This window comes from Epinephelus lanceolatus, chromosome 7, assembly GCF_041903045.1.
Source record: "Epinephelus lanceolatus isolate andai-2023 chromosome 7, ASM4190304v1, whole genome shotgun sequence".
Taxonomy (NCBI): Eukaryota; Metazoa; Chordata; class Actinopteri; order Perciformes; family Serranidae; genus Epinephelus; species Epinephelus lanceolatus.
The window spans coordinates 16,046,371-16,071,786 of NC_135740.1; the positions used below are offsets into that span (position 1 = coordinate 16,046,371).

Here is a 25,416-nt window from a genome sequence, read left to right on the forward strand (position 1 = left end):
TTAGTTAGCTTCGGACATTTTGTTTCAGCCCTTGGTTGAGCCATTTGTTATCCCCTCCCCTACGCATTGCACTCTGTCTCTATAGTACTTTGTCAAGGTTGACACACAATTGCATTCATGATTAAAACCAGATGAAGCCATGCTAGTAGCTCTGTGACGCTGTACAAAGACTGCACTTTTCTTTGGGCTAAATGTTAACATTGGCATGCTAACGTGCTATGATGCCCTGCTGGTGGCGCCAGAGCAAAAGTTGGGAGAGCACTTATTACAAGTCATCCCCTGTGCACCATGGTTATCTGTGCCCAATGTCATGGAAATCCACGTAATAGTTCTTGAGACAATTTACAGAAGGAAAAAAAAACACAAATGGTGGTGCTAGAGCAAAGCCAGGGGATCACCAGTCAATAGGACTCATCCTTTAGACACCATTAATGTCTGTACAACACTGTGACACAATGCATCCAATAGCTGTTGAAATATTTCACAAAAAAATGTCAAACTGTTGGTGGCACTAGACTTAAAGCCAGAGGATCACCAATGTCAGTAGGATTCATCCTCTGTGGAACATGACTATCTGTACAAAATTCTTGGCAACCCAACTCAAATTTTCCTGGAGATATTTCAGCAAAGACCAAAGTAGTGGACTGACACACAGACAGTGCCATCCCCAGAGTCATGCCACCAGCATGGCTAAAATAGAAACACTGATTGTTGGTAGGAGATGGGCTGAAAACCACAGTCTCCTGTGCCAAAGTCAGATACTTTGTATGCCCAGCCATTCTCACATTTCCCAGTGCTTTAACAATGTCGTACCGCTTCTGCTTTTGCTTTAGAGACAAGACAGATATTATCTGCATGACCACCAGAGTTCACCTGTCATAAAACATGAGTATAGATAATTTTAAGTGTTTTAACAAGTGACAGATGTTGCCGTTATTCTGGTAAGGTGTTGATTAGATCACTTTCTCACTGGCAACATAAGCAAACAACCCAACAACTGTCATCTCTATTTGACAGGTAGAACCAGAACCAGGTGGCTCTAACTTTGGCAGTGTATATTGTATTCATGTAGGACTGCATCACTTGTTGTAAGAAGCACTTAGGATTGTTTTGTCAAGTGGTGTCTTAAAGACCAACATCCCTTTAACAAACATGTGCAAGAAGTCTAAGAGCTCATTTATGCTCAGTGTTAGATACGGAGATGGAGACGGACAGAGCCATCTGTTAGTAATCTGCATTCATTTCGTCCATATGTGCGCAGGTTTTCTCAAACCTTACGGATATGGACGAAATGAAGCAGTACCACCGGAGATCACGGAAGCAGTGTGGCGTATTTAAAAACAAGCTATGACTGTAGGAGACAACAAAGATATTTAAAATGAACACAATGAATCAATAATATAGTAAAAAGAATTATCCGTCCACACAGCCGGATGTATGTAATGGCCACAAAGACCATCTACAACGCTGCCTCCGTCAAAAGGTACAATATTACGACCTCCTACACCATTGCCTTTGGCTCTGCCTTCTAGTGTCATCTATTGGCTGTGTCTATGCTAACATAAAGGATGCAGGACTGTGACGTCTACAGCGTTTGAACCCGATGTACCTATTTCCCTACATAAAGGGAGTATAACTGAGCTTTAAGAGGTGTTATTCCATGGCATCTTTGAAGACGCAAAGGATGCAAACTTAGGGGTCTTGATCACTCTATCTGGTGGTTGCTGTGTAACTTTATCCCTTACATAGTCTGGTATAGTGTGTAGATGTTAGCTTACACATATCACACAAACTCTGTGAAAAAGTTGCACTGCAGGTGTAGCCGGTTAAAAGATACATTCTGCGGCGAATCCACTCCATGAAAGGTCCACATCCACTATGTCTTCAGTGTAGCCAAAGCATTACTGCCTTGTCAGACCAAAGATTTGCAATGATGTGAAACTGTTTTAGAATGTAGCAGGGAAAAGTTCTAGCAGTGTGACCTGATGCCATCTCGGCTCAACTCAAGCCAGCTGACGGTGTTGCCTGCGACGCAGCTTGCCAAGCTGCCAGCGGCTGGTTTTAGAATATAAGGCACATCATCTGTAAACTCAAGTCAGTCCCAAACTGTCAGCAGGTCGAAATGGCAGAGTTTTAGACGGGGAAGAAAGAGAATCACCTCAACAATTTGTTTGAGGAACAGTCACATCTGTACGTGTGTACGGAGTGTTGACTGATTAATCAGCACAGATTTATCATAATCAATTAAGGTCCGCCTGAAGCTTGTTTTTTTTTTTAAAAAAAAAAAAATCACTTTCACCATTCATATTTTAAGATGCTAGAAATATCCAGCTACAGAAAAGAAAGCCTGAAAAGCTGGAACACAAGTGCAGAGAGCCATTGCTATGGAGACGACACATCATCTCGTCTAGTTGCATTAGTGCAAACTGGCTGGTTCTCAGAAGGTTGCAGATTGGTGCATCGCAAGTAGTTTAAAGTTTCAGTCTGGTCGCAAATCTTTGGTCTGATCTGAGCTTTAGAATCATGTAAAGACAGAATATCTACAGTACAACTGATTGTCAACTGTTCCAACACCAAGCATCAACTATAGTTATTCTGATTTAATTTACAAATGCTGAAAAAGCCCTTTAGATGCACACAAACACAGCTTTAGTGGACTTTTATACTGTAGTGATGTAAAACTGGATGAATATATAATACAGTAGCATAAACACATTCAGCACAACAGAGCATACCCCTCTGCTTGCTTACTGGTCCACGTGTTATCTTATAGATTGAGTAGACACGCACAAGACATAGAGTTGGCCATTATTCTGCTGCAACTGTGGGGCTTCATAACTCAATAAGAACATGGCTGTTGGTGATTTATGCTGCGGACCACGGCAGTCCGTACATAAATCACAGAGAGCTCACCTATCGCTTTCACTTATTCATGCTAGCTATTATTTATAACGCCATCGTCTGGCCCCGTGTGATCAATATCCTTAATTCTAATTACATCTCAAGCACTCGCCACTCTGTGTTGTTGGTACAACAGGCATTTGCGTCGAAAATGTTAATCAGCGGGGTCGGCACGAGGCACAGGAGGGGATGAAAATCACTGAATGAGGGAGAGTGGGAGAGCTAGAAGGAGTGTGATTAAGGTAGAGTGCAGAGATGAGAATATGAGCTTTATACTCCAGCGGTGGGATGATGTTGACCTGAAATACCTGTGAGATCAGACATAATCTGTCGTGCTCAGCCGAGGGTCCAAAATGGTGTTGAAGAAAGGCCAAGACCAGATGAATAGAGAGGGGATCAGCCTTGCCAAACAAACAGAGCTTTTATCCGGAGCCGAGCGGCCTGTTGACACTCCCCATAGTTGGCTATCTCCGCTCCCATCGCCTGTTGACTCTGCTGCTCAGTGGATTTGAGACAAGGATCAGACCATGGCTCAAGTCAAAGTCTTGTGTTCATAATGCCCAGTATGCTAGCGGACACTATAGGATGCCTTGTGTGATAAGGTCTGTTCACAGCCGCTGTCCCTGCTGGTCAACCTGCTGTTAAACTTCACAAACTGTGGTGGTGACGGGGATGTTAAAGAACACACTTTGTTTCTCTCAGCGGTGGTTATATGATTGGGGCCTGTGGTTGCAAAGCTAGTAGAGAAGAGTGGAGCTGTAGATGTGTTTGTGTGTTGTTTGCTTTTGATCAAAGCTGATGTGAGCAGGGATGATGGATCTAATCTGCCCAGCAGGACACAACGCAACATCTTGACCCTTTGCACACTGGCTTTGCTATATATAGATATAATGTCCCTGTTGATTTGTCCATCAATAGGACATAGACAAAATAAAATGAAGGCATGTACAGTTCAATACAGGATGCCTACAAAGTAGTCACAAAATTAGCATGAAGCTGAATGTGTGATTGTGCACGTAAAAATTTTTTTTGCCTGTGCAGGAGCGACAGGAGTCGCCCTCATCTGCTGTTTGCCCACCGAAGATTACTCACACTGATAGATGTGTGTTTGTGTGTGAGCATCTGTGCCTCTGTGTGCTGTTTACTGTAGGGATGAGGAGTCTCCATAATCCAGAGCGATGCTGTGGCAACACGGATACAGAGGTAGAGTGACGTTAATCTCACGGGAAATAAGAAGAGGTGAACTGAAAAGGTCACCGACAAGGAGGGCGTCGGGGTGAAAGATACAAGACAGAGAATCATCCAAAGTCAAAAAAGATTTTCTAGGAATCTTCTCTTGGAGGCCGTCCAAGGATTTACTTAGAATTGGCAACAATGCAGCAAGTGCTTCCTGTTTATACTTGTTAACAATGTAACAATGCCGTTTTGTTTTTTTTTGTCCATTTTACAAAATAAAAAAAAGTGAATGTAAAGCAACAGAATAACCAAACTGCAAAATACTCTCAGCTCCTGAATGTTATAAAAAGATGTGCTCCTGGATGTGAAATGAGAAAACTGTGGACCCCAAGAGCATATTTTTATATTTTTGTTTTGTGTGTGTCAGTGTCTGTGTGTGCACAGCTAACAAAATATCTCCCAGTGGATAAGTTTCACATGCCCTGACATAAACTTTTGTCAAACAAGATTTGTCTCGTACTTGTTAAACTAATTGGCCTTCATCCTAAACTCGGAACAAATCATGTCATGCATTCCATTATAAATCTACCCCAGTGGAGGCTCCTGTCAATAGCAGGGGAGAAAAAGAGGAGTGTGTGTGTAGAGAAAAACGCGGTGGTGTGGTAGCGGGGGCACAGAGCAGAAACACATCATAGTTGTTGTTTAATTTGATGATGTCTCCAGCGAGAGCAATGTGGGCGTGCTGCTGGCTCAGATCTATCTACCCCTCTCTGTTTGTGAATGTGTTTTTAACCACTAGATCATTGTAGCAATACACTGGTGGCAGCACTCCGGCATTACCCTGCCTGCAGCATCGATCCTCACAGCTTCATTTACAACAGTATGGATTTCTGCATCAGAGGGGAGGAGTGAGAGACAAAGGGAGACAGTGAGTGAGACAGAGAGCGAGCAAAATGGAATTTTTAAAGGCAATTTCAATGCACAAGTATGGTGAATGTCCTAAAACTAAATAAAAATATATGGACTGCTTTGAAGTCAACATGTGAAGACTTCAAAGGGCAGAGACAGGGTATGTTGTTTTTTAAGCGGCAGAAATTTTTAAGGTGTATTCCAGGCATTCAAAAATATAAATAGAAAAAAGTTGAAAAAACTAGAATGAGAGCAGCAGAGGTCATAACATCCCAACCTTTAGTGCCTAAATTAACATTTCAAATCTCTGGAACACAACTCTTCACCTCACTTCACTTTAATGACCATGTGACCAGAGTCGGTAGAATTTGTTCTCTATACAGCATGTAAAAAACATTCAGCGGCCTACACAGTAGTCTGGTTTCAATCCCAATGGAATGCAAATTCTTAAAGGGATAGTGCACCCAAAAATGAAAATTCAGCCATTGTCTACTCATCAGGGGAAGTTTTAGACTTCTCACATCCCTTGCGGAGATCCCAGGGGAGAGGGGGTAGCAACACAACTCCACCTAATGGAGGCTGACGGCGCCCCAGATTCAAACGTCCAAAAACACATAATTGAAACCACAAAATATCTCCATACTGCTCGTCCGTCCATAGTGATCCAAGTGTCCTGAAGCCCTGACATAAAAAGTTGTTTGGAAAAACGTCATTTAAACTCTTTGTTTAGCCTCACTGTAGCCTGTAGCTCTAACTGCCTCTCTGTACACTGCATTCACGTGTGTGCGGTTGTGTAAGACCGTGAGACATGGGCACCGCCTTCATGTGTGTTCACGTGCTTTCGCTGGTCTCGCATGCAAGCGTGCACATGTGAGCTCGGTGTACACAGAAGCAGTCAGAGCTACAGGTTACAATGAGGCTAAAAACAGAGTTCACATGACGTTTTTCCAAACAATTTTTTATGTCGGGGCTTCAGGACACTTGGATCACTACGGGCGAGCAGTATGGAGATATTTTGTGGTTTCAATTATGTGGTTTTTTTGGACGTTTTAATCTGGGGCGCTGTCAGCCTCCATTAGGTGGCATTGTGCTGCTACCCACTCCACCCGGGATCTCCGCAAGGAATGTGAGGACTCTAAAACTTCACCTGAGCCTCCCTCGGCATATGGGTGAGTAAATAATGGCTGAATTTTCATTTTTGGTTGCATTATCCCTTTAAGACAAATTTTCAGGTTTGTAAGAAACAGACAGTGCTGAAAAATATCAGTATTACGTAGCAATGTCCCGATCCGATATTCGGATCGGTATCGGCTGCCGATACTAGCAAAAAAATCGGATCGGACTGCATGGAAAAATGCAGATCCAAGAAACCGATCCAGGTTTTCCGGCCAGCCCAGCACTCCGCAATTCAAGCAGTCCATTCCAGTGATCTGCTCCAGCACTTACTATCAATCCACCAGGCCAGCATGCAGAGACACACACAGGAAACAGCAGCACCAGGCTGGCACTGACACTACAAAAATAACTGAAAAGGAAAGGCTGCATTGTTTGTTAAATGGCAACAATGTCTTGTAGTGTTAATCTATTTTTTATTTATTAGGGGGCCAAAGCACAAGTGTGTGGAGTCTTGCTGCTGTTTTAATTTCAATGTTAGACATTTTAAAGATTTCTTGTGTTGATTTATTTTCTATTTATTAAGGGGCCAAAGCAAACCAGCTATATTTTTTATTTAATGTTAATGTTCAAGTTTAAAGTTTGTTTATTTAACCCTGTTCACAATAAAAACTGTTAATAACTGTTGTGGATCATTCTAACTAACCTGATTAAGTAGTTGTTCTTGTTAGAGTAATATCGCTTGATCAAACCTTTTCTAACATGACTGCCAACAAAATAAGTGAATATGTATAATACGAGCTTGGATCGGATCGGTATTGGTATCGGACAAAACTCAAGGCTGTAATATCGGTATCGGATCGGAAGTGAAAAAGCTGGATCGGGACATCCCTAGTATTAGGTGTTGAGCGTTTGTGGTTTATTTACAGAGCACCGGTCAAACTTGAAATGGTGGTTATGTTTGTGTATGCATTAAAAGAATACTTCATTCCCCAGAGGACTGTTTCTATGTCTATTACTCACCCTGTGTGACATTGAACTCAGCAAGAAAACTTGATAAAGTTCTCAAACAACTCGTGCTGTGTAATCCAAGACTCATTTATCTAGCTGGATGCTCATTACTTCCTAAACATACACATTTTCTCTTAAATGTTAATATTTATAACCCTTCCACAAAAGGGGAATGCAGGGATTCACATTTGCTTGGGAAGTGCGGAGCAGGGGCTCCTCATCACTCCACAGAGATTTGAAGTTTTTCCACTGCTGCTATTTTTGTGTCCTCAGTGGAGCACAAGCTCAAACACTGAAGGGGTCATCCTTATGTTCCCAGGCTCCTACGTTTCTTGATATCCTCCTGAGAACCTGTGTCCTCGTATGAGAACATCATATTTTGGGTTTACTTGCCCCTTAGACTTAATTCTACTTAACTTAGACCTGCTGTCCTCGTTCATGGACACTTTTTTTGTGCCATCTAGTGGTAGTAAGAGCACAATACACTGATATGTGTAAAAACAAGATGGCAGCCATCTCTGCCAAGTCAGTCTCAACACAAAAGTAGACAAGGTGCAAAACCTGAACACATTTTATAGTTGAAACTTGTTTATTTATAATTAATAATGTTTGTACTAATGTTTTAGCGACAGTAACAAGCTAAGACACTGTTAATTAGGAAATGCTCATTTGAAGACATTCGGAATTTATTACCGTCTTATTTAACGACATTTAGACTTAATTATTGTTGACAATGTGTTAAGTTTTTTATGTATACTTATTAGTCTGATCCTTAATAGCTAGGAAAAGTTAAAAATGCATACCAAACAAAAATTCAGGTCTCAGGAGGAAATACACTGACACTGAAAGTGACTGGAAGCTTCATAATTAAAACTGTAAAAAAAACAACGAAGTGACGGGTGTTTCAGATGCAGTTTGACCTGTAAAAATCTGTTAAGCCACTCAATGTTTTGAGTCCAAAAAATTTGTCTGTCCCACAGATTTTAGTGTGTAGATATAACATGAGTAGGCTATAAGCTGCATGTGGGTGATTTGGACATTGTGACACAGGGAAACACATAATTGAACAATTGAACCCTTTGAATGGTCTCCTTAATGAGTCATATTAAGAGGGTATTGAGCTGGGGAACAGGATTCTGGGAACATAGACACACTCCCTGTTAAAGCCCCATGCTTCATGTTTGTCATGATTTATTCACTAAGTCTGTTTCCATTGCAGTTTTAACATTTTGGTTTCATTGATACACCAACTGCTCATGTTTTTTGATGCCTAGTGTCCCTTTTAGGCTGCCCTATTCAATATTTTTAATACTACGAATGGATCACGACTTTTTGTAGATAAAAAGGTATTTCATGGTGACAAAACCTGCAGCTCCCCATAGCGTGTTTTAGCATCTTTTTACCTTTTTTATTTTTTTGTTTCATAGCTCACAACATTACTGTTTTGGGTTACTCTCACCTCACCACGCAGACTTGTTTCAAGCAGCAGCTGGCAGCTGTTTTCAGTGAAAAAGCTTGGATAAACTGACCCTATGCTACATGCACAGCACCAAACAGCAGACAAAGTTAGGAACTAGCTGCCGGTGAACAAAGTGGAGCTTTAGGCTGCTAAATAGCTGCATATTTTCCTCAGTAGTTGGTGGAGACCAATACAAAGACAAGAGGAGAGTGAGTGTTGGACGTACATTTAACAGGTGGCTAAAAACAGGACTATAAATGGATTCTGATGGTGCTCCATGTCTGCTGGATGTGGAAATAAGCAACAGTCTGGTAGCACATTGGCCATATCCAGTGTTGTATTTACAGCTCGCTCTGCTGCTCCCAATAGGTTGGCTAAAAAAAAAAAAAAAAATCAGGCGTGATCTGAACCCCACAAATACAACCTGTCGAAACAATCTTAAGATTAGGCAACACTGCTGCATGACACATATTACTCATTCATGAAAGATATTGCTTAGGTAATGACATCACATCAATAATTGATAGGCATTTACAAATGCAGAAAGCGTATATTGATGTAATTTGAGTCCTGGCATATGAAGTGGGTCTAGTTAATGTACCCAGGGGGATTTAAAATTCATTAATTCTCTGTAGCTCCAATGGTTTAGGCTTAGTATTGAGGATGTGCCAGGAGAGAGAGAGAGGGAGAGAGAAGCAGTAAGAAGGGATGGAGGGAGGGAGAGGACAGCGAATGTGAAGTCAAAGGTCAATCCACTGAGGTATAATATAACATGCGCAAATGAATGAGCTCACTTCCTCTCTCTCGTTCGCTCTCCCTCTCTGGTTTTCAGGAGCTCGGAGGGATTTCTTTAATCAGGGGGATCAGAGGGACTTATGAATGTCCACTACTTTACACAGCCACATACAGTGTGTGTGCAGAGGTGATTGGTCTTTGGCTCGGCTCGTATGGAGTTATGTGTGTAATTTCACCCAATTAAATGACACATTGTCTGCTACAGATTAAGATTATTTTAAGGCACCCGGAGCCATATTAGATGCGTATTAGATGGCCCAAAGTATGTAGACGTCCTAGTCCATACACTTTTGTGTATTTGTGTCTGAAGCTTGGGCTAAGCCTCTTAGTTTTAATTAAAGGAACTCGTAATGCTACTGCACACAGTGATGTTTTAGACAATAGTGTGCTCTCAGCTTTGTGGTCACAGTTTTATAAAGGCAGGCGGTGTGTCCCCCTGAAATCTGATTGGCCGTCCAAGGTTAAAACAGTATCCTAAACTATGATTGGTGTCCAGGCAGAGGTGGGATCTGAGTTCGAACCAACTGTGTGATGAGTTCAATTAAATATTTAAACACAGGCATGTAAAAACTGTGAGATACTTTGATGTTAGTAAAAGTAGATATGAGCAGTGGTTCGATGTGTGTGTGTGTGTGTAGGTTTGTGTGTGTGTGTGATGCCCTTGTGCACACAGCAAGGTCTATAAAAAACGGGTTTCCCAGTTTGCTGTGGAAGAGCTTTACTGGCCTGCACAGAGCCCTGACCTCAACCCTATCCAGCAGCTTTGGGATGGATTTTAGGTCTAATCTCCAACATCAGTGGCCATCCGCTCTAACACTCCTGTAGCTGAATGGGAGCAAATAACACCCAGTATCCCTGGGAATTAAATCCATATTGGACCAGTCTGCACCTCACGATTTATGTCTGATGCCAACATTCAGGGACACAGCAGGAAGCAATGTGTCCCATATGCAGCAAGATGGAAAGAAGGAATGTGTGGAAGTCTGCATGATGGATGGGCATGTAGCAACTCAGTCACCAGAATACATGTTGTCATTGTATGCCAGCCATGCTGTGGTTAATATGTGAATATGTTTTGGTATAAAAACAAATTGGTTATGGTTAGGAAAGTATTATATTTTGACTTAAAATACCTAGCTTTGGTGGCATAATCAAAGCCACGCTTTTATGAAGCCCCGACCTCACCTGAGTGACCATAAATTTACCAAAGAACAAGATAAGAAAGTAAGAAAGAAGAAAATAAAGAGCAAGGGCGGAGTCTCTGCAGAAAAATACACAGCTACACACTTCTAGTGGGTCATAAGTGATGACTGAGAAGGGTTAGTTTGGCAAATATGCTTATTTAGTTTTTTACCAAGAGCACATCACTTAGGGCGTAAGGTTTGAATGTCCACATACTTTTGGCCATACAGTCTACTGATTTACAGACTAATTATATCTAAATGGTTTTCAATTCAAAACTATGGTCAAAGTTCCTTTTTCTTTTTTTTGCTTTAGCAGCGAAGAGCTTCTGTACTGGATATCGCAACAGGTACTTAGGTGATGTAATCAGGTCAAGGCCTCGATGTTCAATATCCATTTTTGGAAGAATGGTCCTTGTTGGAAAAGAGTGTGAGGATAGAGATATCCCTAGAGCTCTTATCAGTTCCACTTCTAGCAGATACACGCTGACACACTGGGAAGCACACACACACACACACACACACACACACACACACACACACTATTATCCAGAAGAAATGCCTTGGGTAAGATAAAAAAAAGGGGCTTCACACTACCTGGTCCACTGGTGCCACATCACCTGACACACACTGGATTCAGGTTTAAGTACCCCCCCCCCCCCCCCCACACACACACACACACACACACACACACACACATTCATAAATACAGAGAGACAGAAACAATTGTGCATGAATACACACACACACACACACACACACACACACACACACACACACACACACAGGTTTGTGTTCACCATGATGCAACTTGCAGGTGCAAAAGTGAAAGAAAAGACATAAGTGTAGAGCTGTCGCCAGATGCCACTTTTTCAAATCCACTTTCCTAAAGTCAGTGAAAGCTTTATTTACAGACTTTCACTGTGCAGCTGTAACAGTGGTTATTTTGCCATTGCTTCCTCTCCCCATAAAAGCACAAATTTGCTGTGAATGTTATGGAATGTGACGCAGAGAACAGCACTTTGTTTAAAACTTTCTGTCTCTCCTATTGCCCCTTAGTTTGTTTGGCCGATAAAGTAGGGCTGCATTTGGCTGTAGCAACACAGCATCCTTTTGTGGACACCTACAGGATTGGTCATGATTATTCCACACTGTACCGTTGCTCAGAAAACCCTGGTATGAACACAGGGAGGGAGGGAGAGAAGAGGGAGAGAGGAGAACAGAGAAATTCCGGACCACACGCTGCTGTGAAACTGCAGAGCAGCCAGAGAAGGGGAGAAAATAGAAACCCTATTTGATATTTAATTGGAATTGATCCTGTGGAGCAGCTGAAAATTTTAACACTGGGCAGATCCATACATTTCAGGCACCTGTGTGTGCGTGCGTGTGCTCGGTGTCTGAGATACACACGAAATACCACACAAAAACAAAAAAAAAAAAGAGAGCAAAAGCCCTGTGAGTCACACATCAGAGGAAGAGAGGCGAGCGGAGTAAAGGAGGGACACGAGGACGAGGGGGGAAAAAAAGGATAAATGAGAGAAAGAGGAAGAGGGAACACAAGCAACTAAGAGCAGAGAGCAGAGAGCAGTAGGTGGAAAAACAACAGACAAGTTTTAATATTTCTTCAGAGATTATTTATTTATCTACCTTATGGCAACAACAACCATCTGGGAAAAACAAACCAGAAAGATCCTCAATAATGGAGGCACAGGAGCAGGGGAGATGTTTAGTTTGAGCTCATAGATGTTGCGTTTAAAAATATATGTGTTGCAAAATCAACCACCTGTTTATCGCACAACGCTGTATTTAGGCTATAATTGGCTTCTCTTGGTTAGTTGTATGAATAACTGTTGCATGTATTCTGTATTTTACCATATGAAAGACTTTTTCTGACTTAATGCATCTGTTGACTATAACTTATAAATGATTTTAATTATTAAATCATATCTGACTGTAACTGTGGTGTGTATAAAAATGTCAGCGAACTGTAAGTGTGTGTGTGCGCGCATGCAGCATTGTAAGAGAAACACCAGCCGTTCTGTAGCCACTAGTTTCTCTAAAAACGACAGTAATGAGCCCAGATAAAAGAAACACATGAAAGGAGGAGGGATACATTACTGTGTGTAAGGAAAGAGGACCATGCACGACGTCGCGTTCCTTCCTGCCTCCGTCTTTGTCTACGGACTCGCATGTGGGCATATATATGCACCTGTGCACAAACACTTTCGCACACATGCCTACACAAACACAGAGGCACGCAAACAAAACACAGAAAGCCAATGCCTAAAGACAAAAGCTGCGCTGCGGAACAAAAGACGACCAAAAAAGCCATCAAGACACCCGCAGCAGGCACCCATTGTGATTAATGAAAACAAATATTGGGAGAGAGTGGGGAACAGGCGCAGAGAAACAGCACAAACAATGGAGCAGACAGCATAATGCATTCAGGGTTCGCTGACGGCCCTCTAGTGCAGAATGAGAATAATAGGAGGAGAGAGAAAGTGGGATAGAGGGACAAGAGGGAGAAGGAAGGGAGGAAGAGGAAACAAGGGCACTAATGCGAAATCCATTCTCCCGAAAAAAACATCAACGCACACACACACACGCACGCACGGCCTCACACCAGCCAGCTTTCAAACCCATGGTGCTGTCAGTACGTCTGTGCTTACACCTGCTACACCAAGCAGTGCAACTGTCTTTCCTGCCAACCTGAAAGAGAGTGTGTGCAGCTTACACACATAGCTACACATCCTCAGCTATATCTGAATGCGTTTGAAAGCTTAAGTGGGTTAAATGTTGCTGTGACATGTTTGTGAGTGTTGGGTTCTCAATGTCACAGCATATTGGGACGTGAAACCTGTCATTGCAGAGTAATGACAGCTATAGGCTACATCAAATTGCATATGAGCACCCAGGTCGACAGACAGCCTGTGATTTTTTGCTCTTTTTATAATGGGTCAGGTCGGGATTTATCAGTCCTTTAGAAAATGTTTGCAAATAGAAATTACTCATTTGACAAAACGATCTCAGCTCAATTATCACCTGCTTGCTTGGTTAAGGGCTTTCAACCACATCACATCAGGCATGTGCGGGGGGAAGGCTAAGGATGCTCAAGCACCTGCCTCTTTGTCTCTTGATGTCTTAACCCATTTTTTCCCACCGGTCACAGTAGTGACCGCAGAAAGAGGTTTCAGTTATGAGGATATACAAATGTTTCGGAATGATGTGTCAGTGCATCTCCAGCAAATATTGACATAATAAAGGGTCTCAATGAAATATGTGCAGTGTCATATGTAAAGTGTGTATTGTCACATGACCAGAGCTGTTAACTTCCTGGTTGCACCGTGAGACAAGCACTGGCGTGTTTAGGGAGTGGCCTTGGGTGGCACGTGCCACCCCTGAAATCTGACTGGTCACCCCAGGTGCCACCCCAGTATCTTAAAATATGATTGGCTATATGTCCAGTCAGAGGTGGGCCATGACACTGAATGTAAACTGCACTCTTGTTTGGAATTGCAGTTCCACCTTAAACCTGAGAGGCAGTAATGCAGCAAAGTAGTATCTAGCCTGCAAAAAAAAAAAAAAAAAAAAAGGCGAGAAGAAGAACTTGCTCGACAGATGCCAGAGCGATGGGATCAACAGGTGTCGGTGGAGCATCTCATCTCGGAGCGTCAACATTACGAAGAAGATGTGAATACATTTTTAGGTAACTACACTTACTGTGTCTATGGTTAAAAACTGTAACGGTAATAAGCTAAAAAATTTTCCCGGTCTTATTTCATTTTTCCTTTCACCGCAAGTCTGTCATCATCTCATTTCATTAACACTGTATGGACTGTCAACAATGCTAAAGCTAACAGTTAGCTGCAATCAGCTTTGCTTAGTTTATGCTATTACAGTATGAAAAGAGGTCAGAACAACATAGGAGATTTCTTCCAAAGTAAGAAATCCAAGTAGCAGAGCAAGAGCAGGGCCAGAGCAGCCAGCCTGAGGATGAGAGCCAGCCTGTTATTAAAGCTGTACAGCAGGAGCCTTCAGCTTCAGTTGTACACATGGGTATGTAAAATCCTGATAGTTCCAGATTTTTCTCATGTTTGAACTTAATAGTTAAATGTAAGGATGAACTTATTTGCCCTAATATCAGTGATATTGTGGTAATTTAGAAACTTGTTTATTTTGTGTGTTAAGGTGCAATAGTCTTAAATTCATTTAGGTTATCTGGATTGGCTAACATACCATTTAGTTTACTTAGGAAATCACTGATTTTATTATCATTCTAATCACAGCTTGTGTTATTATAGAGTCACATGTGGATGTTGACTATGAGAGACCCTCAACATCAAATACACATCAGGGTATGTATGCATTTACCTTTCTGAAGACGTTATCTGCATTGATTTAGATTGGGATATTTCACTTATACTATAGTGGCATATACTATCATTAAGAGTATAGACCGATTTTTTATACTGGTGTGAAAAGCCTAAATGTGGCAATTTGACATACAAATAAACTGAAGCAATCCCTGTATTGGTTCAGGTGTGTCCAGTGCCAACAATGAAGAGGGGACTGCAGGCCATGCACAGGGGGATAGTGGTGTGGCAGCCCATGTTGTCCCACCCGGACCAACTAGTATGTCTTAACTATTCATTTTTCATATGAAGTACATTGTTCTTAATATTTAAGGCAAATTTTATTAGCATTGTAATGACAGCCTATGTGTTATTGTAGATTCAGATGAGGATTCCTGTGATGAAGGCCCCTTATCATCGCGTACACATCAGGGTATGTATGCTTGACCTTTTTTTAAACATTGCAGTATCTGCTTGTATTTGGGTCAGGATATTTCACTTAAACCTATTTAATAATACTTGTGTTTAAAAGCTAAATGTGACCAATTGACATATAAATAAACTGATACAATTGCTGTATTATTTCAGATGTGTCCAGTGCCGACAATGAGGAGGGGACGGCAGGCCACACACAGGACGGTAATGGTGTGGCAGCCTCTTTTGGCCGGCCCGGACCTAATGGTATGCCCAAACAATTAATTTATGTCAAATTAGTGACTTAAATGACACTTGAATGTTCTGATTCTCATTCTTTTGTCACTTGCAGATATTTCACAGTCAAGAATAACAGGACCCACTCAACCCCACTTGAAGATATATCCAAGAACCATACAATCAAATCAAGTCCGCGCAGTCGTAAAATCTGAGCTTTACGCGCACAGGGCTTGCGGACGTCCGCTTTGAGTCCGCGCGGACCTCCGCAGAGTCCGTTCCGCGTACGTTCCACCTGAGTATGTTCGGGCCTTGACAGACACACATCACATGTGTGGAGATACTTCACTTTCCTCCGCCGTGTCAATGTGATGACGTCATCAAATGACTTGTCGACTCAACATCGACTTTATTGACAGATAAGTCGACCTCAAAAAAATCTAAATCGTTAATGCCCTACTAGAGTTAGCGTTACAAAAATTAAGTGACACAAGATGGGCATGTAGAGCATTGGCTTGCAGGAACATGATGGACAGATTACCAGCTGTGTTATGTGTTCTTCAAAATATAAGTGCAGAAAATCACAGAGACAGATCAGTTGATGCTAGAGGTCTGCTTGCACAGATTGACCTCACATTCATCTGCCTCCTTGCAACCTTCCGAAAACTTTTTGGTGTCACAAAGCTGCTTTCTGACCTGCTACAGTCACCTTCATTTGATTTAGCTATGGCAGCAGACATGGTGGAGTCACTTCTTGATACTTTTCAAGAGTATAGGACAGAGACATTTAGTGATAAACTGTGGGATGACATTGTAGAGACCGCCAAACAGTGCAACATAGCTGTTGAGACTGGTGAGAAGAAAAGAGCACAAAAAGTCAGTACCAGACTTGGTGGGTCATATGTGACATGTACTATAGGCCTATGCAAGGGTAATGAAGACAAAGATATGTTCAGACAGGGACTACTCTACCCCATCCTTGACTCCTTAGTTGCTGAAATGGAAAGAACATTACTCATGAGCTTCACCAGGCTAGAAGAATTTTGTCAAGGAAAGCTGAGAGCGGGGCAACACAGTTGGGAAGCATCCTATTGTAGCAGTGTTTTTTGAACCATACCAAGAGGTGTTTGTTGAGCTCTTCCGGCTGTGCAAAATAGCTCTAGCCCTCCCAGTCGGCAGTGCTGCATGTGAGTGAAGTTTTTCAGCTCTAAAGCTCATTAAAATGCAATTGCGGACAACCATGCTTGATAGCAGGCTAAGCCATTTAGGTTTGCTGAGTACTGAGTCAAGAAGAGTGAGGGCACTCAACATGGATGACTTTATCAAAGTGTTTGGAAGCCAACGCAAGAACAGGCGAATTATACTGTTTTAAATCACCCATGGCTGTTTTGCAAGAGGCAGCACTCATCTTAGCAAACAAAGCACATATCAAGACAAAAGTTAGATAGTACTGGAGGGAAGCATTATTTATCGAAACAATATGTGGTGATGGCAAATTGCAACTAACTTCCCAAAGCAAGGAAAAGACATCATTTTATAGCTCATATTTGTGATTATTGTGGTACAAAGACAAAATGTGACTTATGCTCAAATGTGCACAGTTAAGAGAGAAAAACTGTCTTTCTTTCCTATTCTGCACAGATATAACTGTACATATCATGTTATAGTGTTGACACAAGATTTGCTGGTTAAGAGGGATGTGACTCTTTTCATTCAAGTAAGTTAGCAGTCTCTCAGATTAACCAACACTGTAGCACATTCAAAGTTTGTTCAAAGAAAGAATATGTCCGCTTACTTGTTGTAAGTACATATGTTTGCACTTTATACACAATGACTATGTTTTATAATGTGCATTGTTTTATATTGGCTTTTGTCAAATAAATTATATTGTGTTAGAATAGAATATTGAAGTCTTCTATCACAATTGTATGTTGCTACTCCTGTATATTTGTGACTAGTAGGTCTAGGTTTTCTTACACTGTTAGTAATTGAAGTAGATATGGGTTTTGCAGACAAAATTGGTAATGGCCAAAACCTGTGTGTGTTTGCGTGTGCACATGCATACATGAGTGCATACATGAGTGCATAATGTGTGTGCGCAGGCGCTCATGCTCACGATTCATGATGCCACCCCACCATAAGTTAGTGCCCCACTTGGGCCACCCCTATCAAAAATGTCTGGACACGCCCCTGGAGACAAGGATGGCTGCATCAAAGCTCCCAAACAAAAGGTTAGTAAAGTGTGTTAACATAAAGACAGGGCAGATTTGTGGTGCAGATTATCTTTAGGGTGTCTAGCATTGATAAGTGCATTTGCAATAACTGGGGTCACATAAATAGTGAACACGTTGACGGCAACAATAGTGACTGGTGGGATAACACAGAGCCTTGAAATGTACATTATACACATACTTTGTTCTTCTCCTACCTAACCTTCTACTCTTCTTTTTTTAGGTTCACTTTGAGTGAAGTTTTGGACATTTGAGATCTAGATGATGGCCGAGACAATTCATACAATTTTACAGCTGTCCCTCAAAATGAAACAGAAGCTGTCTTCAGTGATTATGATTGCGATGGGTTCGATATAGGAGGGTAGGAGACAAGCCATTTGCTAGCCAGGCAGTTGAATACATATGCTGAACTAATACAAACAGACATGACAGGAACAACTTTATCAGTGATTTTCACTCTGAAGTCGTCAAATGCCACCACTTTGTCAATAATTTGGGCTCACCTGACTCCACCTGATGCCAATTTTCATTCAGTTCAAATAAACACAAGAAATTTGTGCTCTAGATAAAAGCAGTGTGTAACTCATCAGGGCAGCATCCACAGCTGGATGTAACTTTTGGCATTGTTATGATATGCCACTGGCCAGCCAGGTGGCACCTATCGGGGCAGTATGATACACCGCCGGACGGGATCACGTTGAAATGCTGCTGGTAATGATGCCATATAAGGAGCAGGAAGGTCCGTACAGGGTGGGTAGGAGGGGTGCTGGATGAGTCCAACATACCGAGGACTTTTACCTGTGAGTCTAGTGTTTGCTTTCTGCATGCCAAGCCAAGACACACAACGATTACATGGTTAATTTCATTTGTGCTATTGATAATCATGATCTAGTTATAGTATTAGTGTTAAATAGTGTCACCTTCAAATTGTGCATCAGTTATGCAGCATAAGTATAATAGTGGTCCTGATTGCGGCCAAGTTAGCTGTTGTTTAAAACCCCCGTGAATCCAGCCAAAGCTTGCATTTTGATCCCTGTCTGTGATGGTAGTCCTTGGAGCAGCCAAAAAGCATTAAGAAAAACCTGCATTTGCGCAAGAATTTCTCACATTTGATTCACCAAGTAAAACGACATTATATTGCACTATACATGAAATCAGGTTATAATAAAGTTTGAAGTTATTCTACTGTACAGTTTTATTTATAAATTCATTTCTAAAAATGACCTATCATAAAAACCTCTCCTTCATGAGTTAGCTGAAAGGATGACCTTGACTATGACCATACAAAGGTTTATCTGGCTTTACTGTACAGCTTTTGAGTATAATGGTAAAGTCACCTTAAATTACATTAAAACACATTTAGAATTTCCTTATAAAAGAATCTTTGAAAGGATTCCTGTTCAAGATGACCCCAACTATGTCCATGTCATGTTTCATGTGAATCAACTGTACAGTTTTTGAGAAATGTGAAAGTCTGCTCAATGCCATTATAACATTCATAATTTACTCAAATTTATTCACCATGAAAGGGACAATGACAATATGTGGTTTGTTGTAAGGTTTGATGTTACTTTTTGTTTGAATATGGGTTGCTACTAACAGGTTATGCTGTACATTATGCTGGTGTTTTAGAACATTGTTCCATGTGACCCCTTTTTAACTTTGAGCACCAGCCCTTCTAAAGGTCTCTGCACGGCCCTGAGACTTTCCATTACTGCATAGGACTTTTATGTTGTCTTAAAAGTTAAGGTTATTTCATTCAAAAGCTACAGAGCAAATGAATAAGTGGACATTGACTTGAAATACAGTACAGGCCAAAAGTTTGGACACACCTTCTCATTCAATGCGTTTTCTTTATTTTCATGACTATTTACATTGTAGATTCTCACTGAAGGCATCAAAACTATGAATGAACACATGTGGAGTTATGTACTTAACAAAAAAAGGTGAAATAACTGAAAACATGTTTTATATTCTAGTTTCTTCAAAATAGCCACCCTTTGCTCTGATTACTGCTTTGCACACTCTTGGCATTCTCTCCATGAGCTTCAAGAGGTAGTCACCTGAAATGGTTTTCCAACAGTCTTGAAGGAGTTCCCAGAGGTGTTTAGCACTTGTTGGCCCCTTTGCCTTCACTCTGCGGTCCAGCTCACCCCAAACCATCTCGATTGGGTTCAGGTCCGGTGACTGAGAAGGCCAGGTCATCTGCCGCAGCACTCCATCACTCTCCTTCTTGGTCAAATAGCCCTTACACAGCCTGGAGGTGTGTTTGGGGTCATTGTCCTGTTGAAAAATAAATGATCGTCCAACTAAACGCAAACCAGATGGGATGGCATGTCGCTGCAGGATGCTGTGGTAGCCATGCTGGTTCAGTGTGCCTTCAATTTTGAATAAATCCCCAACAGTGTTACCAGCAAAACACCCCCACACCATCACACCTCCTCCTCCATGCTTCACAGTGGGAACCAGGCATGTGGAATCCATCCGTTCACCTTTTCTGCGTCTCACAAAGACACGGCGGTTGGAACCAAAGATCTCAAATTTGGACTCATCAGACCAAAGCACAGATTTCCACTGGTCTAATGTCCATTCCTTGTGTTTCTTGGCCCAAACAAATCTCTTCTGCTTCTTGCCTCTCCTTAGCAGTGGTTTCCTAGCAGCTATTTGACCATGAAGGCCTGATTGGCGCAGTCTCCTCTTAACAGTTGTTCTAGAGATGGGTCTGCTGCTAGAACTCTGTGTGGCATTCATCTGGTCTCTGATCTGAGCTGCTGTTAACTTGCGATTTCTGAGGCTGGTGACTCGGATGAACTTATCCTCAGAAGCAGAGGTGACTCTTGGTCTTCCTTTCCTGGGTCGGTCCTCATGTGTGCCAGTTTGGTTGTAGCGCTTGATGGTTTTTGCGACTCCACTTGGGGACACATTTAAAGTTTTTGCAATTTTCCGGACTGACTGACCTTCATTTCTTAAAGTAATGATGGCCACTCGTTTTTCTTTAGTTAGCTGATTGGTTCTTGCCATAATATGAATTTTAACAGTTGTCCAATAGGGCTGTCGGCTGTGTATTAACCTGACTTCTGCACAACACAACTGATGGTCCCAACCCCATTGATAAAGCAAGAAATTCCACTAATTAACTCTGATAAGGCACACCTGTGAAGTGGAAACCATTTCAGGTGACTACCTCTTGAAGCTCATGGAGAGAATGCCAAGAGTGTGCAAAGCAGTAATCAGAGCAAAGGGTGGCTACTTTGAAGAAACTAGAATATAAAACATGTTTTCAGTTATTTCACCTTTTTTTGTTAAGTACATAACTCCACATGTGTTCATTCATAGTTTTGATGCCTTCAGTGAGAATCTACAATGTAAATAGTCATGAAAATAAAGAAAATGCATTGAATGAGAAGGTGTGTCCAAACTTTTGGCCTGTACTGTAGTTTTAATCATTCCTGCTTCCAAGGTCAAAAATGAAATGAGTTGAAGTTTATCATAACGTTTCTATGATCCATTTTGATTTTCTGTCTGAAAATGCTCTTAAATAACAGAAAAATGATTTTTTTAAAATTAAAATCCTCAGAAGAAGTGTTTAATAGTTCAGCTCCTAGCTATACTGCGGACTTTGCCTGATATCAGACAGAAGTATCAAGTCATTGCACTTCAATCTGACATTGCGACCAGTAGTGTCGTGGAGGGTATACTCAGGTATACGGGGTATACCCACTTCTTTTTCTATGCAGTGACAGTATACCCACCTATCAGCTAAACAGCCATTGTAATAGGAGAGTATGCCCACTTCCTCATCAGTAACCTACCTATCTACCTAGTAGTACACCCACCTCATCAACTACCACTACACCACTGATTGCGACCACTTTGACTGATTTCCGCAAGGGATGGGGATTTGATTTTCCCTAGCCAATCACTAGAGACCAACATATCCCCCTGAATCTAACATCATTTTAAGTCCACACTGATGTGTAGCTGTGCCAACATACCTGTTTTGCCAGGTTTTAGGAATGGAGCAGAACAAAGTAAAACAAGATTAGATGTCAGGCAATATTGAAAGGACATGTCTATTTAGAACAGCCTTGATAGCAGCATCTATCTTGTCTATAGCCCTCACCATTGTTGTTTTTACTCCTCATTAATTCCGGTGCACCGCTTGAGTTCTGCCTGTGGCGCGGATTGGTTGTTTAACCGAAAATCTTTTCATGTCACAATGCCAGATGAATCAGTAAACTCAAACTCGGTGGAGTGGGTGAATTCAAAGGTCTGGACCCTGGCAATTGCTGACTTGCTGCTCCCCTACCAGCCAGAGCATAGCCTCAGATCTTCATGCAGAGCCCTTCTGGCTTTTCCTTAGCCCCTTAAGACTAAAGTGACCTGGCCTGCAGTCAGGGACAGTTGTCTTTGGAAAGTCACTGTCTAAAGAACTGAGACTTGCGGAATCAGTGACATCTTACACATCACTTCTTAAAGTGTATCTCTCTCTCTCTCTCCAAAAAAACAAAAAAGAAAAGCCTTTTCTTATTGTCAGCCCAAAGTTTTATTTCTTTCATTTTTTATGTGTGTTTTTCCTGTTTTTATCTTATTTTGTTGTTTTTCATTCACTTTACTTTTGTTTACTGGATCTTTGTTTAATGGCGGTGCAGATATGTTTTATTTTTGTTTTTCCCTTGCAAAGCCCTTTGTAGCATTGTTCTGAAAGGCGCCATATAAATAAAGTTTATTATCATTAGTATAATGTCCTGGCTCATTAGAATTTAGGGGGCTGGAAACCAAGCTCACTGGCTAATAAAGGTTGATTGTCATGTTCTAACGCTCAGTTTAGGTTTAAATAGATAATCATCTGTAAGCAGTAGAGTTAGAAGGTCAGAGATTTGCATTAATATTAAATTTTATCAATTAAAATAGACTGCTGGATGGAAGTGCTCCCTGGAAGAATGTGAGAAGTCAGATGATTAAAGAAAACATAAACATAAGGTTGCAACAGAAATATATATATTTATATTTTTCACTTGTAGACATCCTTCAGTGAAACACAAAGCATCACTCTTTGGTTGAACTGTTCATAAATCACATCCACACAAAATCCATATGCTGCGATTAGGGGTCACAGGTAGATATTGTTTCAATTTTAAGGCGTCACGAGCCAAAAGCTTTGGGAAACCACCCACTCTAAGAATTTTCAGCAAATCTCTTATTAAAGACACCGCAGTATGTGCTCTGCAGCTTTGTCAAATAAAAGACAGCGGGGCAACAAACATTTGTGATGACACTAACAAGACAAACTAAGATCCAGAAGACACCTCTGCTCATTAGGCTGCAGCTAATTAGACCACTGCTGTTTAAATCTTCCTCTTGAACCTTATGTTCCTCAAAGGAATGAATGACACCTACTGATCCCCAATGTCATCTCTTAGCCTGAGATGATGTAAAGCTAACTGATGTCAGATCATTTTCACTCTGAAAGTCCACATTTAGCTTCGCTACTTAAACGTCCCTGCTTGAAGCCGTCTGTTTGATAAGACAAATGCAGAGCTTCCAGTGGCTTGACTACCCACTGGGAATCAGTGCAACTTATTTTCCTTCATCGACAGTCCCTAAACAAACAGAGCCAGCAGGAGAGGGATGAAGGAGCAAATTTATGTTGTGAGACAAAGGGTAGCCGAGGGAGGAGGGATGGAAGCAACAGTTTCAGGCCGAAGGCTTCCTTTGGTGGTCTGTGCTATTCCCATCCGGCTTCATTACAGTCTTATCTCTAAGCGAGCCACACAGCCAGCGAGAACGGGCCAGAGAAGCTCTGCGAGGTTGTGGACATGGCACACCTGCCACCTCAGATAAAATAAACATCAGAATTAGGGCTCAATTTGGGCTCCTGCTTCTCAACATTTTACAGTCACTTTGCTTTCTCCCATCCGCCTACCTTGTTGATTAATCCTTCTCTTCTGTCTCCTTCTGTTTGTGTCTGTTTAGCTCTGTCTCCTCCATTCCTCCCCGTCTTTTTGTCCCTCCCCCTCGCATTCCCTCCAGTCCTTCCTGACAGGCCTGTGATAATGGGACAGTAAATTAGGACCATCCCGATTCCCACCCATCATCCTCCCAGCGGTTGATGTGATCTCTCACCTATAAGGTCAAAGGCTAATCGTTGTAAAGCGGTCAGTGCCATGGTCAGGATAATCAATCACCCAGTGCTGCATATCACAGGCGCCACGAAATGCTGTAAACACCGCTTTGAAACCGCCCTCCCCATCCCCCACTCCCACAAACACACCTGCTGTCTTCATGTGCGCTTAAAAAAACACACACACACACACACACCGGCACGTTTTCACCTACTGACACAGAGATTGAATCATCGCCAGATTTAATGTCATTAACAGGCATTTATTTTGCAACCTGTTTCAAGATCAGCCACAGTCATCACACTGCCAAATATTTGTCATTTCATAGTCAAAAAAAAATGCTCCTTCTGCAAATGCTGCTGGCATAATAGCAAGTGTTTACATGGTTTTCTAGCCTTTCACGTTCTTCCCTTTGCTGGAAAATCTAATCACTCTCACAGGTTTCACTTAATCACATGAAAAACAAAACCTGAACTATTGAGTCTCTTTAATCCACTTTGTGAATACATATTGGAGAACACAGCTTTCAAATTCCAAAAGGGATTAGTTCTAAACGGCAGAGACAGAGAGGCCTTTGAGGGGAGCTAAAATTACAGGTGGAGTGATCCCTTCTAAAATTATCCAACTCTTTTATATTGCGCCTCTGAAGAATTCATGCTCATGTTTAATTCCCAAGCTCTGATAACGAATGTCTCCTCCAAGCACCTGAAGATTAATAGACTTTTACCAGGTGCTCTCTGTCTTTTTATAACACACTCCAGCTATTTAAACGCTCAGCTGTCTGGCTGTCAGCTTACAGCATGAGGTCATTTAGAGGAAGTCTTAACCCATGGATATACTTACAGAGTGGTATGGCAAATACAGTCTGACAAATGAAAGAAAAAGTAAATTCAGAAAACAAACTGAGATGCAAATATGGCTTTGATTTAGTGTGTTTGCAAGTGCTTTCATTTGAATAAGACTAAGTTAGTGGCTCTGTGAGGCTGCACTGAGCAAAGTGCTAACATCGGCATGCTGACATGCTCACAATGACAGCGCTAACATGTTGATGTTTAGAAGGTATAATCTTCATCATGTTTACCTTATTAGTTTGGCGCATTAACACACTAATATTCACTAATGAGGACTCAACATAAAATACTGCCAAGGCTGCTGGGAATGTTACTATTTTTGCAGGCATGTGGTTATAAGCAAAACTGTTGTGATAGTACTGAATGGAAAGTGAAAACATCACCAAAGTTTTTATAATTCATCTTGAGAGGGGCAAAAATATCTGTATCAAATAGTTGTTTGGCATTTCATTTAACACCACAAACAGGCAGCTGTGGCTCAGAGGCAGAGCAAGTCATCCACTAATCGAAAAATCAGAGGAACAATCCTTCAGTCCGCATGTCGAAGTATCCTTGGGCAAGATACTGAACCCCAAAACTGCTGCCGAAGGCTGTTCTATTAGTGTGTGAGAGGGTGTGTGTGAATGGTTACTGAGTAGCAGGTGTAACAGCCTCAGCTGCC

At 41.6% G+C, this 25,416-nt stretch overlaps 1 protein-coding gene across 1 annotated transcript; it reads left to right on the forward strand.

Annotated features, from left to right (window-relative positions):
• Positions 1-13,069: 13,069 nt before the first annotated feature.
• LOC144463882 (uncharacterized) lies at positions 13,070-17,451 on the forward strand. Its single transcript, XM_078169649.1, has 6 exons — positions 13,070-14,251; positions 14,847-14,900; positions 15,085-15,177; positions 15,277-15,330; positions 15,486-15,578; positions 15,664-17,451. The coding sequence occupies exons 1-6, from the start codon at positions 14,164-14,166 to the stop codon at positions 15,798-15,800; spliced, it is 519 nt and encodes a 172-aa protein (XP_078025775.1). The 5' UTR covers positions 13,070-14,163; the 3' UTR covers positions 15,801-17,451.
• Positions 17,452-25,416: the final 7,965 nt, after the last annotated feature.

What these genes read in the sequence shown, in the direction of transcription:
- LOC144463882 (XM_078169649.1), top strand. Translation starts at nt 14,164, where the DNA reads ATGCCAGAGCGATGGGATCAACAGGTGTCGGTGGAGCATCTCATCTCG. An exon ending in TGTCCCACCCGGACCAACTA is followed by an intron (nt 15,178 to 15,276) that starts GTATGTCTTAAC and finishes GTGTTATTGTAG; the next exon opens with ATTCAGATGAGGATTCCTGT. An exon ending in ATCATCGCGTACACATCAGG is followed by an intron (nt 15,331 to 15,485) that starts GTATGTATGCTT and finishes GTATTATTTCAG; the next exon opens with ATGTGTCCAGTGCCGACAAT.